At 41.2% G+C, this 15,940-nt stretch overlaps 1 protein-coding gene across 1 annotated transcript in view; it reads right to left on the reverse strand.

The window, feature by feature from the left end:
• Window positions 1-4,164, reverse strand: part of CLCA2 (chloride channel accessory 2) — a 33,742-nt gene extending 29,578 nt beyond the window's left edge. Inside the window, exons 1-2 of the mRNA XM_006205926.3 lie at window positions 3,704-4,164; window positions 2,679-2,816 (exon numbers count right to left, since the gene is read on the reverse strand). Of these exons, the coding sequence (XP_006205988.2) occupies window positions 2,679-2,816; window positions 3,704-3,889 (324 nt within the window). The 5' untranslated portion in view covers window positions 3,890-4,164. The remainder of the gene's footprint in view (window positions 1-2,678; window positions 2,817-3,703) is intronic.
• Window positions 4,165-15,940: the final 11,776 nt, after the last annotated feature.

Here is a 15,940-nt window from a genome sequence, read left to right on the forward strand (position 1 = left end):
ATGGAATTTAAAATGCATTCGCAACTACCTGTCAACAGATTGTCACTTTCAAAAAAGTATATATTTTAAAAACTCATCAGATTTCCATGGAACAGCATTATTCCTTCCAGACGACCTTCCCATTTTCCAGATTAAAATTTACTTAGAAGTTAACACTGTACAATTCTGACATTATAAAGCACTATAACATAAAGAAGTTTTAAGAGCATTTACACATCATTCAGAACTGTACTGTAAAATGTCAGCATTTTGTGAAGAGATTTCTGTGGGTTCTTTCATCAGTGCCAGACAATAGGATATGTTTCTTTTAAACCTTATCCTTTTATTCCCATAACCAATTAGATCAGCAAAACAATCATTCTATTGAAGTTATAGTTCACATTGCACCCTGACCATTTCAATTTCTATTGCTAAAACACAGTATTTTAAGTCCAAATCTAAAGTAAATTATCTTTTCAAATAACCATCAGGAGAACATGAACAACACTGTTTCTTTTATTTGTAGTAAGGCAGATAATATGTTGTCTTGGGAGTTGCCTTAGAAACTATGTATGTTGTTAAGTACTTTTTTTAAAGCTGATTTGGGAACAAGAGACCTAATATGATCCTAGAAATATATACGTATAAAATAATCACTGTATGTGCACTTGTGTGTGTGCACACCACTGAGGAACAGGGGCTATGTTCATTGTTACAATATTTACCATACATTTACATAATATTTTCATTTCTATTTTCCAAATTTCTACATTGTTTTTTACAAGAAGCATGAATCATTATTATAGTAACATCTATTTTTAGAAAGATAAGAATTCAAGCCCCAGGCTTTGCAAGGCAGCACCTAGGAAAAGGCTACAGATGCCATGCCCTTGGAGAGTCTTCACTTCACCCATTTCTATGTCTGGAAATCTGTCCTGAAGCAAAAAGGAGAGAGTGCTCTGCGAGAGGTGAATTACTCAGGTTGTTTGGGGCTCTATTCTACCTTATAGGTCATAGTAAGACAGCTCTTGCCTACTTTTTCTAAGTCTCTCCCCATCCCCTGCTTCCCCCTACATTAGACTTCAGATTCACAAGGACAGGAGCTATCTTGCTTGTCCCTTCGGGCTCTGCCATGCCTAGCCCGGCTCCTGCGTATCACAATCACTCACTAAGTGTTTGCTTGATTGACATTATGAGGTTAAAAGAATTTCTATCTAGCAGATATGTGAACAGCCTTCAATGCCCCTTTCCTTTCATCTTTCTGTTCAGCCATTTTCGCTTTAGTTATTTATTTCTCTCTTCTCCATTAGGATGAGGAGTGCTACCTGGTTTTGGTGTGGTTATCTCCAATGCTTCTTTGTTCCACTAAAGGCCAAATTGATTAATGACATCTATATAAGGTAGCTAGAGACAGCATAGCTTGGTGCAAAGAGCATGGGTTTTGGAATCAAATAGGCATGAATTCAAATTGCTCTTTAATTTAACAGCTGTTTGATGTGGGATAAAATCCTTACCTTATCTGAGCCTCAGTTTCCTAATTTGTGATAACAGCAAGTAATTTTAGGGTGTGTGAGAATTTTACACAATATACGTAGAATGCCTGGCACTTACTTGAAGTTTCCTAAACAATAGCTCTCTCCCCAGTTTATCCCAGTTCCTCTAGCTCTCCTATCTCCATGCCGAAGCATCACATGCTTTCACCTGGCCACAAGTCAAATCGTTTTAAGAGTCCTTTTAACTTCTCGGGACACTGGATGCCTATCGAGATTGCTGTACCATTCAATCACTGAGGGAGTAATTTCCAAGGAGAACTAAGAATTAAAACAATTCTAGAAAATTCATACCAAGTGACACAAGTAAGGAAAAGGGGAAACGACACAATCCCAGCCCTTCTGTTTGAGCTGTGATTACAGATCTCAAACCCACTCCATCGCTGAAGCCCTCAGCTACATTCTCAGTGAGCCTCTGCACCTACTCCTTTCGGTAACTACCAAGGCTCTCATTCACAGTCATTTCAAAATATAATTAACGTTTACAGCATGGATACCAGTATATGCCAGACATTATCATGGATGTGTAACTATAACCTATAGCTATGGGACTCCTTTGAAGACTAAGTTCTTTTTTGGTTGGAAAAAATAAGTAGCCAGGCCTCCCTTCCTCGCTTTCTGTCTTCCTTCTTATCAACATTCTCCTTGAAAATAGTATCCTAGACTTGGGCTCATGTGAAATTCTGCTAATTGGAGCTCCTGCAGGAGAAGACGGTCATATTTTTAAATGCATGGGTGGCTTAGGTTTCTGTCTGGACGTGGATGTTGACTGCCCCTGACAGGGTGGTAAATGAGAAAATCATAATTGGAATTGTTTCCTTCGCAGTTTATACTCAATAGAATAAATCTGGTTCTTGGTCCTTAACCAAAAATTTCAGAAAGGACCCACTAAGTTACAAAGTAAAGAGATCTGAGAGGCTATTTGGGCAATGGCATTTTGCTTATTTTTCACTCCATAATTTCCACTTGTTTATCATATTTCCACACATTTTGTGCATAACCACCTTTCCAATAATATTATTTGTGTATTAATATCAATGATTTGTTTTTTACGCCAGTTCTCATTTTTAAAGTTTGAGCACATTATATATTGGCTGCTTTTTTTTTCCCCTGGAGTTAAGCTCATTGAATGAAATCCTGAATTCTTACCTTTTCATATGATTCTTGTTTAATTTTGCTGTAATTATTAGCTTTCCACGTAGCAGGTATTAAAATCTTTATGTTTCTATAAAACACTCTTCTCTTGGTGGCATTGAATAGGTAAGAAGAAGCTTCAGTTAACATTTCCTACAACCAAATGACAGAAAAGCTTATTTCATCACTTGTAAATGCTTTATGTTTTGGTTTTCTGGTTACACTTGAGTAAGTAGTAATAAAAACAGTGAAAATATTTTGAAAGAGTCCATTTATTATAGGACAACATTGGACTTTGGGAAAACTTAGGAGCAAACTAAATGAACTTCAGATGGTTATCTGGAAGAGATTTTCAGGCAGTAATTCTGTCTGGGCTTGCCTATATAATTTTCCAGTTTTGTTAAAGGCTTTTATGCTTTTACCGAACAAATCCTTTTCATGTCACACCTGCAGGCATGTCCAAGGCCACACCTTATTACGATACTGATCTCACTGAAGCAATACCAAAGGGAGGCTCTTAAGCAATGGAGCTATTAGCCTGCCTGACCATATTAAGGTGAAAATAGCTAATTACTTTATAGGACATTCAGGTGGAAAGAAAGCATTCCATCTTTGGCACTCCATCCTGACTCTCATGCTTTCTGGCTGAGAATTCTAACCCTCAGGATGGAATCCAACAACACGATCCTAATAAGCACAATCATGCTTATTCACTAGTCAAACATCTGGTCTTTGTTAACACAAAGGGGTTATTTTTTAAGTTGCTACCCCCAAAGCAGTCCTATAGGAAAACATGAAAGCTAAACTTAGCAGCAAACACAGCAAATAAAAGAGGGCTCGGTCAGCACTGTGAGCTGAGATGACACAGGACTAGGTGAGCAAACCAGTGTGGCTGTAATTGTCACTTTTGTTGTTATCTTGGTGAAACACCACTTTCTCTACGGCTCAAATACAAACCAGGCAGGGTTGTTAGCTTTTAAAAGAAGTCTACGGGTCTATTCGACTCAGATAATGGTTTTGACTTCATATTTGCCACTCACCTTAATGTTGGCAATGAGGTTCTGGTCCTCGGATACCTGAGGATTGATTGCAACAAGCAATCCATCATACCCATTGTCTCGAAGCTGCACTCCGGCTCCCAGGAATAGCAGTTCTGGACTCAGGGCCACCAGGAGAGCCACAAACTTCAGGCTGCAAACAGGACCCGCATTGTCCCTGTGGATCATGTTGCAGAGAAGCCTCCGGTTTACTCACACTGGTCCTGCTGGGTACATTGTACCAAGTTGTCAACGGGAAAGCAGATGGTTTCTTCCTTAACTTGGAAGCTCTTAGAACTTGGAATGAAGGAGGTGCCTCCTTTGCAAAATCTGGGGTGGATCCATCTGAGACCTGTCTCCACAAGTCCTTCTTGTCCAGGCAATGCCAGCCTTGCCTGCTCTGTGGCTATGCTCCTCCTGAATCATGGTTGGGCAAGAAATCTTCCACCTTTTACTCATTTTATGTCTTCTCGAAGGAATAGGGAAATAAGACAAAACTTGAAAGAGGGAGGCCTGGCTGGCTGGGCTGGAAATCAGAGAATCTGGATTGTTCCGTCTAACACAGAAGCCTACAGTGGTTTTCCTCTCCTCGTCCTTGCCAACCTCTTCCATCAGTTGGAGCAAATGCACTCAAGTCATTTTTTTGTTCCATGTAAGATTCCTTTGTCTGCTTATTTTGAGGAGTTGGCAATCCATCCCGCAGCCCTGCCCCCGGGGCCCCTGGGTCGGGTAGTCTGGGCAGGCACTCAGATGATGGCCGGAGGAGGAGACATCAGATATCCCCCAGGGAGGCCCAGGGCCGGGAACGCGGGGGGCCTGCGGTGCACAGAGGCCTGCCCTTCTGGCCTTGCTGTCTTTTCTCTCTGGACCAGGAAAGGAATGAATTTCTCTTTCAGTGACTCCCTCCCGAGGGCAAGGCTAGGCCTCAGCGAACCTTCCCCTCCTGCGATAACTGTTACAGGATCTGGAATACGGAAGGCCTCATAAACATTTCACGACTGATTAGTGATACTACCTGATAATTATGTAACACTTCAGCGTTGAGAAATGAACCCACTTAAAAGTCAGTTCCCTGATCTAGGTATAGTTTTTCCTTCTTTTTTTCCCAATGAAGACACTGAGTCTCAAAACGTTATGAAAATTAGCCAGTGGGGGAAGGAACTAACTTTCACTGTGGGCTGGGCTTTATCATGCCTGTTGCATGGGTGACCAGACTGCGGCTGGGAAACCTAAGTGGTCTGCTCAGGGCTGCGCACGTATTGTCCTAGTGCTGGAATGAGACCAACTGACCCCAAACTGTGTTGATTTTAAATGTTTCATGTTTTCTCAGGTTCTCAGGAAACTAGAAGTGAAATGTTAAGAGATGAAATGTTGAGGGACAGGGAGGGAATTTCTCCGGCTGTCCCTCTCTTTGTAATATTTTCTCCCGCTGCTTCTCACCTGCTTTTCCTTCCAATTCCAGTCCTGGCCGAGCTGAGCTCCTAAACTAGCTCAAGTGCCCTCTTTCATGCTTTCCGTGCATCCGCTACATCTCCTTTGAAGCACGATAGTGACTACATTCATATTGTGGAATTGGCACATGCTTAGCATGCATGATGTCCTGGGTTCAATCCCCGGTACCTCCATTAACAGAAAAACAAAACAAAACAAAACAAAAAACTCCTTAATTAACACAACATCGTAAAATGATTATAAATCAATAAAAAATGTTAAAAAATCCTTTATTAAATTGTGGAATTGATTGCTTCCCACTGTCGGTTTTTATTCCTACCTCCTCAGCACCTGGATCAGTAAACACTCAATAAATACGTATTGAGTGAACGACTGAATGGAGTCAGAGTAAATTAACGCCGGATTATGAAGAAGCCCTGAATTTTAGTGGGAAAATGCTCTCCCCAACTTTGAAAGTATCTCTTCTGCTCTGGAGCAGTTTGCCTCTTGCTCCCTCCTTAAGGACGGTGCTTGGGGCTTGGCGCTCCCTGTGGTGTGTCAGGAATGGAATGTCGCTGGTCACCGTGTGGCGGCCAGAGCTGCTCACTCTAGAGCTCAGGGGGCAGCTTCGCTGTCCTGTTTTCCAGGGCTGTGAGTTTTTCCCCTCACTCACTGTTGTCTACAGAGCGGGAGCCCCAAGGCGTGGCACCTCCGGAGGCTTTAGCTGGAACTGTGACTCACTGAGCTGAACAATGCACTTTGTTTTCAACTTTCCTCGGCCGTTTATTTTCTTCTGCCAATCTCTTGTGCTTTTAAGGAAAACATTATTCCCACTGACAAAGCAACATACTCAAAAACGAAACTCGCAAGCCACACCACAAGAGCAGTTTTTCACCACAGTCAGGAAGGAGTTTCTTCTTGCCACCTCGCAAGTTGCTCACTGTCAAGGGGGTCACTGAGGGCGGACACCCAGCCCTTTCCTTACTCGTTCTTGTGAGCAATTACGATGGCTCCCTTAGATTGCAGGGGTGGGAAGTGTTGGCTAGGGAGTGCAGGCAGCTTTATAAAGAACAGCCATAGTGAACAGTCTCATCCAACCTCAGCGGGGTTAAAACCTGAGCAAGCGCAGTCAGGCTCTGCTCACCCTGGGCTGAGAGTCCAGGCGTGACTTCCATTCCATTTTGCTTTTTTGGTTCTGGAACCTAATCCCCAGATCTGGCCACTTGACTGGACTCCACTTCCATCCCACGTCTCATCAGATTCCTGGTCACGGCCCACTCTTTCTTCCTGTCTTGGAAGCTGTATTCACTTTCGGAAGCCTTATCCCGCCACCTCCGTCCTGACCTACCCTCAGAACCCTTTCTGTCCTCAGCAACCAGGCCTGGGGTCAGGCCAGTGGAGGATCTGTCCTTTCTGAAATTTTCCTCTGACCAGGCTGACTCTACCGCAGGCAAAACTAAAAAGCTGGCAAAAACTGACTTGACCAAATGACTTAAAGTCATTCCTGAGCAGAGTGTCCACTTCTGATACAGCGCGACATTGTCAACAACAACAAAAGTAACTTATCCTTTCATCAAAATAATTCACTGCTTCTATTTATAGATTTCATGATATCTGAGAAATGAAATATACCTGAAGCGAAGAAAAATGGGAATACAATGTTCCAGCATTTATTTCAATGTTACGTAAATACTAGGAACCTGTTTTTGTCTGCTTTCAAGAAAATGAGAGCTATTCAGTTTCAGTAATTGAAGAATCTAAAGCACATCTTTGTTCATTGTCTGAATCTGCAGTTCACTTGACCCCAGAAGGCTTCTCTGTCCATTTCTTGTCCTGGATTCTGGAGGTGGAGACCCACAATCAAAGTGAGTAAAACGTGCAGTTGGTGTCAAAGAAGTCAGGAGACTTGACATCTTGAGGAATCCATGGTTTATTTCCTCTTTGTTTCAACTCTTCAGCAATCCCGTTTAGAAGAGGAAAGCACAGTCCACAGTGTGTGGTGGGCTATGAAGCTGATCAGCCACTTTCATTTTGCAACGTTTATGAAATAAATCAAAATAGAAGTGAAGCAAATGGTTAAGACGAAGAATTTGGATAAAACATGGAGCTGGCTAAGACTGAGATGGTACATGTCATACTTCCCTCATCCCATTTTCTTTAAAGTTATACTCATTTTCAAGGCAAAAGAGTGAAGTGGATGGTCCAGGGTCTGGGAGGTCATTTGTGTTTGTTGAGTCCCCACCATGGCAAAGCAGGGAGCTCTTACCCTTCGTTTCTAGTTTCTTGAATTCTCCCCATGCAGTCTTTCGCCTCTGGGGTTTTGCTAGTAAGCCTCGTCCCCACCCTCACTGGGGCAATAACTCCACAGATGACTTTGTGCACCAAACACACTTCCAACATTTGCTGAAATAAATGGAAAATGAGAGCTATTTTAAATAATCCAATAAGGAAAAGGGGAGAACAGTGTGGAATATTTTCCATTTGCAAAGCAGGCATAAAATTGCATTCTATAAAATATTGTTCTATTACGTACCAGATAGTGTATAGTATCATGTTATATATAAGATCTTATCATTATTACTATCATTATTTTCCAAAGAAGAAAAAAAGACAAAGCAGAAATGTAGGGGAAATGTTTTAAAGAGATGGAAAACAACCAGAGAGACTTAGAGAACAATAAACAGAAGTAGAAGCACAAAATCTTGACTCTGTGTTTCCCTAGTCTCCTCTCTGTTTTTTCCTGCTCTGATTTTGTCCTGAACAGTCTCTGAAGATCCAGGGCTCAGCCAGATTCCCCTGCAGCTCCCAACACCCCCAGCAGGGGGCAGCAGGTCTCCCGGTTTTCCTTTCTCTCCGACTGCTAATCCTACTGTTCATTTCACCCCTGCAAAGAACAGGGAGCAACTCCAACCAGATCTGGCAGCTGGGGGATTAGGGCTCCCCCTTCTATTTGGGGGTACAGGTACCTGGGGCTCAGAATCTCCAGATAAACCTCTCAGCAAACAGAATCAGCCTACACAGACATCCTTCTAGAGTACCAAAAAGGCCACTTAGAATAGCGCTTTTCAAACTTTAGTGTTCCTAAGAATCACCTGTTCAATGCAGCCCTTGGCTCTGTAGGTCGAGGTGAGGCCACGATTCTGCACATGTACCAAATTCCCAGATGACGCTGCAGTTGCTGGTCCTCGACCACACTTGGAGTAGTCTCTACATCCGAAGAGCCCCCAGTGAAGATCCAGAGATTTACTTTGTGATTATGGCCCTTACACCAGAGAAAAAAGCAGTCTTTGTGGACTTTAAATATATTTTTTAATCTTCTTATGGGAAAGGCCAGTCTTCTTCAGAACGCAAGAGAAAACCATTGCATTAATTATGGATTTTTATGATGACACCATTGTTTATTCGTTGTAAAGAAACTACTACAGAGTGCAGAGTTAAAGAAAAAAATATGTGGGTTTTAGATTCTTGAAAGTCACAATCACCTCTCTATTATTCTCTATGCAATCTCTCTCTATTATTCTCTATGCAATCTCTCTCTATTTTCTTACTGATAATTATGTGAGCCACGATATAGTTGTTCTAATGATCTCCAACTTGTAGCCTCAAGCAAGTAATTCTCAAGGATGTACCTTATTCAAACAGGGGACTGCTTCCTTAACTTTTATGTTTCTTTTTTTTCGTTCACTCATTTATTCATTCATTCTGCCATTCAAAATGATACAGTTGTGTCAACTGTACCTGAATAAAGCTATTAAAAACATGAAAGTGTCTCTACTAGACGCCAGGCACTGCTCTGAAGTGCTGGATGTGAGAGTGGATGGAATGGGCCACATTCCTCTCCTGATGGAGTTTACATTCTGCAGGAGGGAGAGAGACAACAAGTAAACATATCGTGACATCTAGTGAAAGTGTTCTGGAGAATCAGAGATCAGGTAGCAGGGAGGAGGCAATGAGAGACTGAAGCTGAGGTTTGCTAGGTTGTATCAGGTGGTCGGGGAAGGCCCCACAGGTAAGATGATCAGGAGAGAGGGAAGAACCACTCGACCATCCGAGAGAGAAATAGCGCAGGGAGGGAAGGGCAAGTGGAAGGAAGGGAAAGTGAGGCGGAGGGTGCCTGGAGTGAAGTGAGTCCTGGGAAGGGCAGTGAGGGGTGCTGTGAAGAGGTCCCTGGGACTGGTGGCAGCTGTGGCGTGGGGGCTGTGTCTAGAGCCCAGATCCCAGAGGGCTTGCAGCCGGAACAAATTCATGAACAGAAACCTCAATTAAATAAAGTCGGGAGACCAGAAGGGGGAGCTCTCGCATCCTGCCAAGATAGCCCAGCCCAGCAGGAAGAGGTCTCTTCTCTCCAGGTTAGGACTCGGCCAACGAAAAGCCATGATTCCATTTACGAAAGCCCTGCCAGCTCCCTCATCCCCTCCATAGACGGCGTCTCCTTTCCTTACTCTGGGGGACTTGCACCTGGCAAGCCATGGCTGCAGATCCTGAATTGCAATTCTCTGCTGATCCCAAACAAACTCATATCTGGCGGAGAAATATCTGGCAGTCTATTTCTTTTAGGCCAGCACAGCTCATGGGGAAGACTAGAGTTTACCTGTGAAATCAGAACTCAGCGGTGGCCGTGGAGGAGTGTCATAATCTGACTTTGAGAATTCCCTTTTGTGAAGAAGCAGAAGGGGTTACTGCTGAATGCAGGTGAGACTGGAGATGCACAGAGCTCAGACACAGTTTTGGTTCCCTTCTTTATCCTTCCTTCAGCTTTCTAGGACTCTCCTTTCCCCTCTCCATTGAATATTTTAGCTGTGAAGGTGAAATAAAAGCCCTTTGGCTTGTAATCTTATGAAGAAAGAATCAAGGAATACTTCTTTGTCTGGCATAATGCTGGCTGACAACAGAAGAGAAATGAAGGTGAAGTCTGCAGTCATCTATAGTCAAACGACATAAAAATGTAGCCCATGTTTATAAATTAAGGCCACGGTTCTTGAGGCCTAGTCTGTGAGTGCTTTGTAAATGGTAGCCATAGATACTATTACCAATACAATTATCAGTTATTGTCAGCTGGTGTCCCCTTGCTCCTCAGAGACCTACAAATAATTGGCTTTTATCTATGTCAATTCCATGGCTTGTGGAAGACCAAGCCCCCTTCCTAGATTTCGGCACCTGCCTGCACATTTCACTTCACACCCACTAAAACAGCTGAAATGAAAAAGTGGCTGTAATAAATGCTGACAAGAGGGTGAAGCAATTAGAACCCTAACACATTGCTGGTATGACCACTTTGAAGGTGGATACAGCATTTTCTTATAAAGATATGTATCCCATGACCCAGTGATTCCACTCCTAGGTGAACAAATGAAAACAAATGTTCATAACATGCCTTTTACAAGAATGTTCATCACAGCCTTATTCATAATAATCCCAAACTGCAAACTCCCTACATACCTACCATCAGGAGAACTGATAAGCAAATTGGGACATACTCGTTTAACTGAGTGCTCCTCAGGAGTAGAAGGGAGCAAACAACTAAGCTGTGCAACAACATGAGTGAATCTAAAACATACATATACTGAGCGGAAGGGGCCAGACACAAGTAATACAGGCTGTGTGGCTGCATCTACATGAAGACTAAGAACTGGCAAAACTCAACCCCCCGTGACAGAAACGAGAGAGTGGCTGTCTCAGTGCGCACGTGTGTGAGAGTGGGTGAAGGTAGTTCTGGTTGATGGACTGGAAAGGAATACAAATACACTTTCTAGGTGGATACAATTGTCAAAACTTGCATTCGGAACATTTAATATTGATGTGCTTTATTGAATGTAAATCGTAATTCAATTTGAAAGTGGCCTGTAGTGATCAGAAATTAAGCGGTTATTGAAGGCAAGCCTTTGACGGGAAAGGCAGAAGTGGAGAATACAAAGATTGTGGGGTGGGTTTGCTCTTTACAGATGCATTAAGAGGCTTAAAGAAAAATGTGATCCGCTCAGAGGTGAGGCTTCTATGGTTGCCTTAAAAAGGTAACTTCATCAGTTGCTGAGATAACATATCTAAATCAAACATCAATGCTGTTGATGAGCTGACTTACAAGGTGAGTTGAGTAAACAGATTTACTAGGAGTAAAATTAAGGCAATGACTGAGAAGGTGTTGGAGCTTGAGAACTGCAGTGACGCTGTTTGAGTAGACTTAGATCATTCTGTCATCTTGATAGACAGATCTTACAGAGCTTTTGCTTTTTGAAAAACTCCTCCTTCCCTGTCATATAAGGCTGGCCATTTCTTTTTTGAAAATGTTGAAATAACTTCATCTGAGGAATTTGCCTTCTCCTGACTTCTTTATACATCTAGGCCAGCACCGTCCAGTAGAAATCTAATGTGAGCCAAATATGTAATTTTAAATTTTTTCGTAGCCACATTAAAAATGGTGAATAGAAATAGTTAAATTAAATTTTAATGATATATTTTATTTAACACAATATATTCAAAATACTATCATTTCAACATGTAATCGATATAAAAATTATTAATATATTCTGTATTCCTTTTTCATATGCAATATCAGTGTGTATTTTGCACTTATAGCATGTTTCAATTCAGAATAGTCACATTTTTAAATGTTCAATAGCCATAGTTGTCGATTGGCCTCTATATTCTCCATGTAGGATGAGGGTTTTCTAACATCATCACTGTTGACATTTAGACTAAAGTTTTTAAATTTTTGATGTGGGGGCTGTCCTGTGCATTGTATGATGTTGAGCAGCACCCCTGGCCTCTACCCACAAATACTGGTAGTACCCAAACCCACACCTCCAGTTCTGACTGAAAAAAACTTTAGAGAACCATTGGTATAGATCTACAGAGTTGGATCTTGGTATATTCCTGGGAATAAGTAAAAAGTCTGACTTATGAGAAGGCTTTCACCCTTTAAAATATGCAAGATTTTGCTTATTTATATTGGCAGCAACCTATGCGATATGATAATAAATTCCAAGGGTATTAGACCAGGCATGAAGGAATATGGGTTTTGATGAGACCAAAATTATTAATATGAATCCAAAGACAATGGATTCATTGTACTTTCCTGAGCACCTGGAAATAGTTCTAAAGGTATTCTTTTTATTCCCTTTTTTTTAATATATATTTTTATTGAAGTATAGTCAGTTTACAAGTTGTGTCAATTTCTGGTGTACAGCACAATACTTTAGTCATATAGGGACATACGTATATTCGTTTTCATATTCTTTTTCACCATAAGTTACTACAAGATATTGAATATGGTTCCCTGTGCTATACAGTAAAAACTTGTCGTTTATCTATTTTATATATAGTAGTTAGTATCTGCAAATCTCAAACTTCCAATTTATCCCTTCCCACCCCTTTCCCCCACTGGTAACCATAAGTTTGTTTTCTATGTCTGTGAGTCTGTTTCTCTAAAGGTGTTCTTAGTCGGTTGGTTGAATCCTGGACTCACTGTGGCCTGCACTAAATAAAGTTGAGATGCTAGATCTTTTGATATATTTTAGAGGATTTATTTAAAAGATCTAGGGAGACAGAATGGTTGAAATGGATTTAGCATGTGTGACCCAGTCATCTAGCTCCAAACATGTCCTGAGAGGGCCCAGAGAACCTTTTCTTCACTAATGCATTGAGAAAATAGTGCAGAGGAAAATGCTAAAATCCTCTGAAAGTACTGTAGCTATGTCCTCTAAGCCCAGGGTGAAGTCAGGAGGTTATGCCACTAAACAGGATCCCTAATTCCCTAATGGAAATAATAGGATCCAAAAGTGCCAGAGGCCAAATGACAGCACTTAACCCTGGAAATGAGGTCACAGTGGTTACCACATCAGGCAGCAGGGCCAGAGCAGTGAGCCCAGTCATTTGCCTAAGAGGGATCTTTAGCAGTGGATAACTGATCATGGCCTCCCTGCAGTGAAACGATGTCCCTACTAGGACCCTATTTGATCTGTATAATGAAAAATTGACAGATCTGATGAAGAGATCCGAACTTCATCACTTTCATGGAGATTTACAACATCTTGTCATTGGCTTCTTAACTCGTGGTTGTTAAAATATGAAAACCAACTGGTAGCCCCTGGAACTGCCTTTTCTACAGAAAGAGTAAACCAAAAGTAATACCATACACCTGGGGAAATTTTAGTGACTAGTGTCACCATCAATGACTTGAAAAATGCAGGGCGATGATTCTCACCATGCTCCCATTTAACCTGCCCTTTGGCCTGTGTAGAAGATGACTGGGTCATCTAAAATGTTGATCCTGATGTGGTCTTTTTATCGGGTGAATGAGCCCAATTCTGAACACCTAATATGCAACTATCACTCTAACAGATGTCTTTTATTCATCCTAATATAGATGGAACAACTGAAGTTATTCACTTTCATTTGGAAGCTAGAGAATGGGGAGAATTTATTGCTTTATGTAAGGACTTTGTCAGTTCTTTAGCTCTCTGTCATAATTTACGCAGGAACCATGATGATTCAATCACCTAATGGGACATCACCTTTGTCTACTATATTGATATTATACTGATAAGACCTGATGATCAGGAAATAGCACATACCGTAGATGCCTTGTGTAGTAAATTGTCCTCCCATAGATGCTATGGACCTTGGCACTATCCTATTAAGAGGTGGAATGTTTTTCTCTTTCCTTCAAATCCGGGCTGACCCTCTGATATATTTTAGATAACACAGTGCAGCAGAAGTGACTCTGTGTGACTCCTGTGGCCACAGATCTTCAGTCTCAGCCTTTGTTGCTTGGGATGCTTGCTCTTGGGATGCAGCTACCACGAAAAAAGCTCAGGTTGGTCACATGGAGAACCACACAGACAGAGTGGAAGAGGTCCTGGCCTCTCAACTGAGCCCACCAAGTCATCAGACACATAAATAAAGTCATCTTGGATTTCCAGCCTCAGCAACAATTTGGCTGCAACTTGATGAGAGACCCCAGCTATTGCCACATGAAGGAAAAAACTACCAGGCAGCTGAACCCTGCCTGAACTTTGAAGTTCAGAATAAATAAAACAGTTGTTGTTTCAAACCACTAAGTTCAATAAAACAACAAAAGAAAAACAAAATATGTTGGAAAGAACACATGCAATTCAGAGTGGTGGATAAACTCTGACATTTCAGGGTTCTGCTACCTCATTGAAATGTCTTGGGTCCAGTGGTCTGGGATATATTAGGTTATTCCCTCAAAGTGAAAGTTGTCTCACCTTGTGTCCTCTTGGATCATGGCTGGGTCACCCATACAGGAACATTCACCTGGGAAGAAGGCTGTGCCTTGAACGTCAATTGGCTGACATGTCTGGTACCTCAGGTGAGTGACTGAAACGCTGGGATCTGGTTGGGTTTCCCTCTACAGCAGGGTAACTGGATTTCTTATATGGTACTTGGTTTCTAAGAGAGGAAAGCAGAACGTGCTAGATCTCTCAAGGCCTAGGTCTGGAACTGGTCTGGGATCACTCACTCCATTCTACTGTTCAGATTCAAGAGGAGGGGAAGTAGACTCCACTTGTGATGTGTGTACAGAGATTAGAAGAATTGTCTGGAGGTCATCTTTAGAAATAGTTTATTACCCTACCAAATTATTCTTTAAGTTGCTTTTTTATTTTGTTAAGTGTTTCTATTCATTGAAAATCTTATTTCATTGTTACCAATTCTTACATTATAGTATACACATGTTGCCATGAGGAAGAACACATAAATGTTCTGCTAGTAAATTTATTAGGCACTTGACGTTTTAAATGCTTTATATCAGAGGTTTGCACACTATCCCCTGTGGGTCAAATCCATCTTGGTACTTATTTTTGTAAATAAAGTTTTATTGGAACACAGCCAAACCATGTGTTTATGTGTCCTCTATGGTATCTTTTATGCCACAGTGGCAGAGTTAAGTATGACAGAGGCTGTATAACCCATGAAATCTGAAATATTTACTATGTGGCCCTGTACAGAAAAAGTGTGCTGCCTCTACTTTAAATTACACAGAAATTCTTGGTGAATTGTTTCATAGGTGGCCAAGTGTTTAATGATGTTTGGGGAAATTAAAGTTTTTTGGATGGCTGAAATGAATTATTTTTTCCCATTTATTTAAAAATGGAATAAGGGATCTTTCTATCCAAAAGCTCATGATCCAACCAGATTTCAGGAACAGGTTAGATTTAGAGGATGAGGGATGCTATATTTACTTTACCTGGACAACTCAATTAAAATAGTCAATTTGAGAATCTTATGTAATCATTTTGAGATTCTTGTGAATGTTACCTTTTGAATGTCTTATAAAGGTTGTTACTTCTAATAATGCAATTTAATTAAAATCAGTATTTTTCATAACAGGAGTTCAACTTCTGTGTACAATTATTTTTCTAATTATGGTAAGTTAACAAGGTTAGCTGGAATCCTAGCTTAGTGCTGGAAATATCTCCAGAATTATGTTCCTTGCTTTCAACTCCACCTGTCTTCCTTTTTTTTTCCTTTTTTTTTTTTTTTTTTTTTTGCAGATGAAACTAGCCCAGAGAATTTATTGACTTGCCAAAGGTCATGATTCATCTGTGAGAAAGCAGGTACGTAAGCCCCTAGTTCCCTGTTCTTTTTAATATTTGCACATATGGAAGGTAATGTGTTATGAGCTATTAAGTCTCTTTAACTTTTTACTAGAGAATCACAGTATGGGGGATGGGGGTCGGGGGTGGAGAGCATTGCTGAACTCGTTAATGGGAAATATTCTTTAATGAAATCAGTAATGAGGAATGCCATAGTTAGATTAGTTAGTTGATAATTGCCCTATTCGTAAACTTA

The sequence above is a fragment of the Vicugna pacos genome, chromosome 13 (assembly GCF_048564905.1).
Source record: "Vicugna pacos chromosome 13, VicPac4, whole genome shotgun sequence".
Lineage (NCBI taxonomy): Eukaryota > Metazoa > Chordata > Mammalia > Artiodactyla > Camelidae > Vicugna > Vicugna pacos.